The sequence below is a fragment of the Cyprinus carpio genome, chromosome B23 (assembly GCF_018340385.1).
Source record: "Cyprinus carpio isolate SPL01 chromosome B23, ASM1834038v1, whole genome shotgun sequence".
NCBI lineage: Eukaryota > Metazoa > Chordata > Actinopteri > Cypriniformes > Cyprinidae > Cyprinus > Cyprinus carpio.
The window spans coordinates 26,428,646-26,433,850 of record NC_056619.1 but is presented as its reverse complement, the minus strand read 5'-3'; the positions used below and the strand labels follow the sequence as shown (position 1 = coordinate 26,433,850).

The following is a 5,205-nucleotide window of genomic DNA, read 5'->3' as shown; positions in this document are numbered from 1 at the left end:
GCGAGGGTATTTGATCTTTATAAACAATCCAGAAAAACAATCAATAAACCACATCAAATAAAACAAACAAAATTTAACAACACAACTAAACAACATCACCAACACAAATCAACAAAACAAATTTAAAAAACATATAAACACAAATATGAAACGCTCCTGTGAACGTGACAGTGATTCAGCTTCAGTTCATCAGTGTTTTCTCTCCTTGACCGTCCTCTGGAGATCTGAGCCTCTCAGCGAGACCGCAGCGTCTGAAAGAAAACACGTCCCATAATCCACCTTACATAAAAAAAAGAAAAACAAATAGTTCACAGATACAACATAACAAAAACACAAATACACAACAAACAAATAATAAATTAGTAAAATAAATAAATAAAAAACTGAAACACAACATTAAAAGTAATGAATACTAAGATAATAAAAGAAAAAATTACACTTCAGTATACTAAAACAAAGACCTATAGCTTTAGCTAGTGTTCTGTCTAAAGTGTTGGAAAAAATCCTTTTATTGTATTTTATTATAAAAATGTATACACTATGAAAACATTACACTTCAGTATACTAAAACATCAATTAAAGCTAGAAAATTCAAGTGTGCAAACAAGTGAAAATATTGTTAACATTTTAAAAGGAACGCTTTGCAAGCATGCTAGTTTTATAACAATTCAAACGGCAACAAAATATGCATGGGCATCAATTTGCATTATTTTAATGTTACTTATAGTTTTTACACAGATTTGGACATGCAAATGCACTCGTCCACATTCAAGCATTTCATACAATGGGCCTAAACAGCTCTGTCTTTCACAGCAGAGTTAGTTCACAAATAGACGACAGTCATTACCGAAATATGATTTTCAATTGTAATAATCAATACTAAAATGCAGCATTAATATACATATTTTCCACCACTGGCTCTCACCGGTATACAGCCGTTTCTCTCCCGCAGACAGGCGTGCTGTAGTTCACTCTTCAGCGTCGAGATGTGAGACTCATATGATGAGATCGCTCTCTCCTGAGATGATACTTTTGAGCACACCAGCTGATGCAGCTCCAGGAAACGCATCACCAAACGCTACCACACACACACACACACACACATGTTCAGTATGATATTCATTCACACTGTACGGTAGCAATGAGACTGCCAGTCCACATTCTGCTCTGAAAGAAGGAGTATGTGACTGTCATGAAGTATGCACTTTAATAAGCATACTTAGTATGCATGTTTAATATGAAGTATGCATCAGCATGCACACTAATGCTAGAATTATGAAGTATTAAGTATGCAACAGCATGCGTGCTTAATATACATAATATGAAGTATGCATCAGCATGCACACCAATGCTAGAATTATCAAGTATTAAGTATGCAACATTATGCGTGCTTAATATACGAATATGAAGTATGCATCAGCATGCATACTAGAATTATCATAATGCTAGAATTATGAAGTATCAACAATCAAACAAATTCCATAATTAATAAACATAAAATAAACAACGCATCAGCATGCACACCAATGCTAGAATGATCAAGTATGAAGTATGCAATAGCTCATAGAATTATGAAGTATTAAGTATGCAACAGCATGCGTGCTTAATATACCATAATATGAAGTATGCATCAGCATGCACACCAATGACTAGAATTATCAAGTATGAAGTATGCAATAGCTTGCGTGCTTAATATACATAATATGAAGTATGCATCAGCATGCACACTAATGCTAGAATTATGAAGTATTAAGTATGCAACAGCATGCGTGCTTAATATACATAATATGAAGTATGCATCAGCATGCACACCAATGCTAGAATTATCAAGTATTAAGTATGCAACAGCTTGCGTGCTTAATATACATAATATGAAGTATGCATCAGCATGCACACCAATGATAGAATTATCAAGTATAAAGTATGCAACAGCATGCGTGCTTAATATAAATAATATGAAGTATGCATCAGCATGCACACCAATGATAGAATTATCAAGTATAAAGTATGCAACAGCATGCGTGCTTAATATACATAATATGAAGAACACATCAGCATGCACACCAATGCTAGAATTATCAAGTATTAAGTATGCAACAGCTTGCGTGCTTAATATACATAATATGAAGTATGCATCAGCATGCACACCAATGCTAGAATTATCAAGTATTAAGTATGCAACATTATGCGTGCTTAATATACGTAATATGAAGTATGCATCAGCATGCATACTTCGCATGTAAGCTTAGTAAAGAAGTGTGAATCTGCATTCAACTAAGCATGAAGCAAGCATCCACATTAGCACAATATGCACTGTGAATACAAAGCTGAAGAATGTGATTTGTGAGTTTTTTTGTACCTGACATGCTTCTATCTCTGGGTTTCCCATGATCCTTTGCAAGTCTGATGGTATGTGAGACAATCTGGAGAGCTGTAGGGTGAAATCATCCCGTGAAGAGGGTCTTCTGGACAGAATGACATGATCTTTCATCTGAAAACCAAAGGAAACATGAAGACATGCAGAACAGAAAGGCATATTTTAATGTTGTTAGTGTGTGTTCTTGCCTCTTGTAAATGTTCCTCCACAGATTTCATGTAGCTCATCAGAGACTCTTTATTCCTGTAAACATGCATGCAGTGTAGTATCCTGAGTGAATATCACGAAACCTGACAAAAGTCCAGCTAATGTGTATTTAATTATTTAAATATTAATTTGAAATATCATGGGGTAAATATTTTATCTCAAAGGACACAAAAAAATAAATCGTGGTGCTGTGGTGTGTTGGGTGTGAGTCACAAAAAAATAAATCACAATTAGTGTGTGAGAGTGAGTGTGTGTGAGTGTGAGAGAAGAGAGTGCGTTATCTCAAAGGACACAAAAAAATAAATCACAATTAGTGTGTGAGAGTGAGTGTGTGTGAGTGTGAGAGAAGAGAGTGCGTGTGTGCGAGTGTGTGTTTGTGTGTGAGTGAGTGTGTGCGCGAGTGTGTGCGCGTGTGTGTGTGTGAGTCTATGTGAGAGTGTGTGTGTGTGTATAAGTGAGTTTTTTTTAAGTGTTTATAATTGAGTGTGTGTGTAATTGTGTGTGTGTGTGTTACATCTCTGCGTTTGTCAGTGTGTGTGTGTGTGTGTGTGTCTGTGAGAGTGTGTGTGTGTGTGTTGTCTGTTTGTGAGTGTGTGTGTGTGTGTGTCTGTGAGTGTGTGTGTGTGTGTGAGGTGTGTGAGTGTGTGTGTGTGTGTGTGCGAGTGTGTGCGCGTGAGTGTATGTGAGTGTGTGAGTGTGTGCGTGTGTGTGAGTAAGTGAGTGTGAGTGAGTGGTGTGTGTGTGTGTGTGTGTGTGTGTGTGTGTGTGTGTGTGTGTGTGAGTGTGTGTGTCTGTGAGAGTGTGTGTGTGTGTGTGTCTGTGAGTGTGTGTGTGTGTGTGTGTGTTTGAACCTTTCAACCTGTGTGTGTGTGTGTTATGTGAGCGTGTGTGTGTGTGTGAGTCTATGTGAGAGTGTGTGTGTGTGTGTGTATAAGTGAGTGTGTGTGAATGAGTGTGTGTGTGTGTGTCTGTGTGTGTGTGTGTGTGTGTGTGTTACATCTCTGCGGTGGTCAGTGTGTTCTCAGCTCTGGTGATGTCGTGCTGCAGCTGTTTGTTCTCCTGCTGTGATTGGCTGAGCTGTTTCCCCAGCGAGCGCAGCGACTGATCCTTCCTCCTCAACTCCAGCTTGGCGTCTGACAAACTCTGACGAGAGAATGAGAGTCTCGGTCATTCTTCGTTCTAATGTCTGTTGTGATGTGAATAACCCAGGTTTCCATCAAAATAAACTAATAAATTGACTCTGGACCCTAAAAACCATAAGGTCAGATAATGAAACCAAAAACTAAAACAACAAAACAAAAAAAAAAAAACTAAAAACAAACAACAAAATAACTAAAAACATGCAAAAATCTGCACATTTCAAACATGTGAATCAACTGCTGTGAATCTGATGTGCCATATTTAATCTGACTGTCACTGTACAGCTCATGATGGAAGAAGATGAATTTATTTCACTTTTGAAATTAAAAATGTTTTCTTAAAACTATCATTATTTATTATTGTTCCAGCAGCAAGCCCATGTTCACAGTGACAACAAGGTGAAAAATAATATTACATAAACAACAAATATAAAAAAAAAGAAATATATATTTAAAAAAAAATTACTAAAGAAAAAAATGGTAAATGTACTTTTTAACAAATAAAAAAATAAAAAAATTATTATTGTTTCCCTAGAATTAACTGTTAGAAAATATTAATCATCATTATTATAATACTCCAAAAAAAAAAAAAAATAATTCTTTCTTATTAATTAATATTATTAAGTATTTTATATTTATCAATAAAATACAAAAATACTAAATATTGCTAGTTTTGAGAATTTTGTTTAATGTCCAAAGTAAAATAAACTTCTTGATGTCATGAGCTTTGATGTGATGGTCAGATTAAATAGTATATATTCAAACTCTTTTTCTCCCCTGTATTTTTTTTTCCCCTTTTTTTTCTCTTCGAATTTTCTCTCTCTTGTCTCTATGTGTTTGTGTGTCTACCTGTACATCCTTTTCGAGTCTGTGTGTGTGTGTGTGTACCTGTACAGCCTGTGCGAGTGTGCGGTCCTTCTCCAGCTCTTCCCCTGTGTGCAGCTCCATGCTGAGGCCCAGCTGCTGCAGCTGAGAGGCCTGATCGTGCAGCAGAGCCTGAGCACGCTGCTCCCTCTGTAGGGCACTGCTGAGCTCCTCACACACACTCTCGAACCGCTGGAGGGGAACACACGCCTGACACACACACACACACAACATTTATATATACACACACTACCGCTCAATTTTTTTTTCATGATTCTGAAAGAAGTGTCTTCTGCTCACCAAGGCTGCATTTATTTGATCTAAAATACTGTAAAAAATTTGAAATATTATTCTAATGTAAAACAGCTGTTTTCTGTGTGAATCTCTGTTAAACTGTAATTTATTTCTGTGATGTGCAGCTGTATTTTCAGCATCATTACTCCAGTCTTCAGTGTCACATGATCTTCAGAAATCATTCTAATATGATGATTTGCTGCTCAAGAAACATTTCTGATTATTATCAATGTTGAACACAGTTGTGCTGCACAATATGTTAGTGTATGTTGCTGTGACTCACGGTGTGTGTGTCTCTGCAGCTGTTTGTGCGATTGATGCGTG

General features: G+C 36.6%; 1 protein-coding gene across 1 annotated transcript in view; it reads right to left on the bottom strand.

Annotated features, from left to right (window-relative positions):
• Positions 1-877: 877 nt before the first annotated feature.
• Positions 878-5,205, bottom strand: part of LOC109061585 (coiled-coil domain-containing protein 171-like) — an 18,031-nt gene continuing 13,703 nt past the window's right edge. Inside the window, exons 18-23 of the mRNA XM_042750895.1 lie at positions 5,165-5,205; positions 4,612-4,797; positions 3,582-3,727; positions 2,566-2,620; positions 2,360-2,491; positions 878-1,078 (exon numbers count right to left, since the gene is read on the bottom strand). The exon at positions 5,165-5,205 is cut by the window's right edge and continues 94 nt beyond it. Of these exons, the coding sequence (XP_042606829.1) occupies positions 893-1,078; positions 2,360-2,491; positions 2,566-2,620; positions 3,582-3,727; positions 4,612-4,797; positions 5,165-5,205 (746 nt within the window). The 3' untranslated portion in view covers positions 878-892. The remainder of the gene's footprint in view (positions 1,079-2,359; positions 2,492-2,565; positions 2,621-3,581; positions 3,728-4,611; positions 4,798-5,164) is intronic.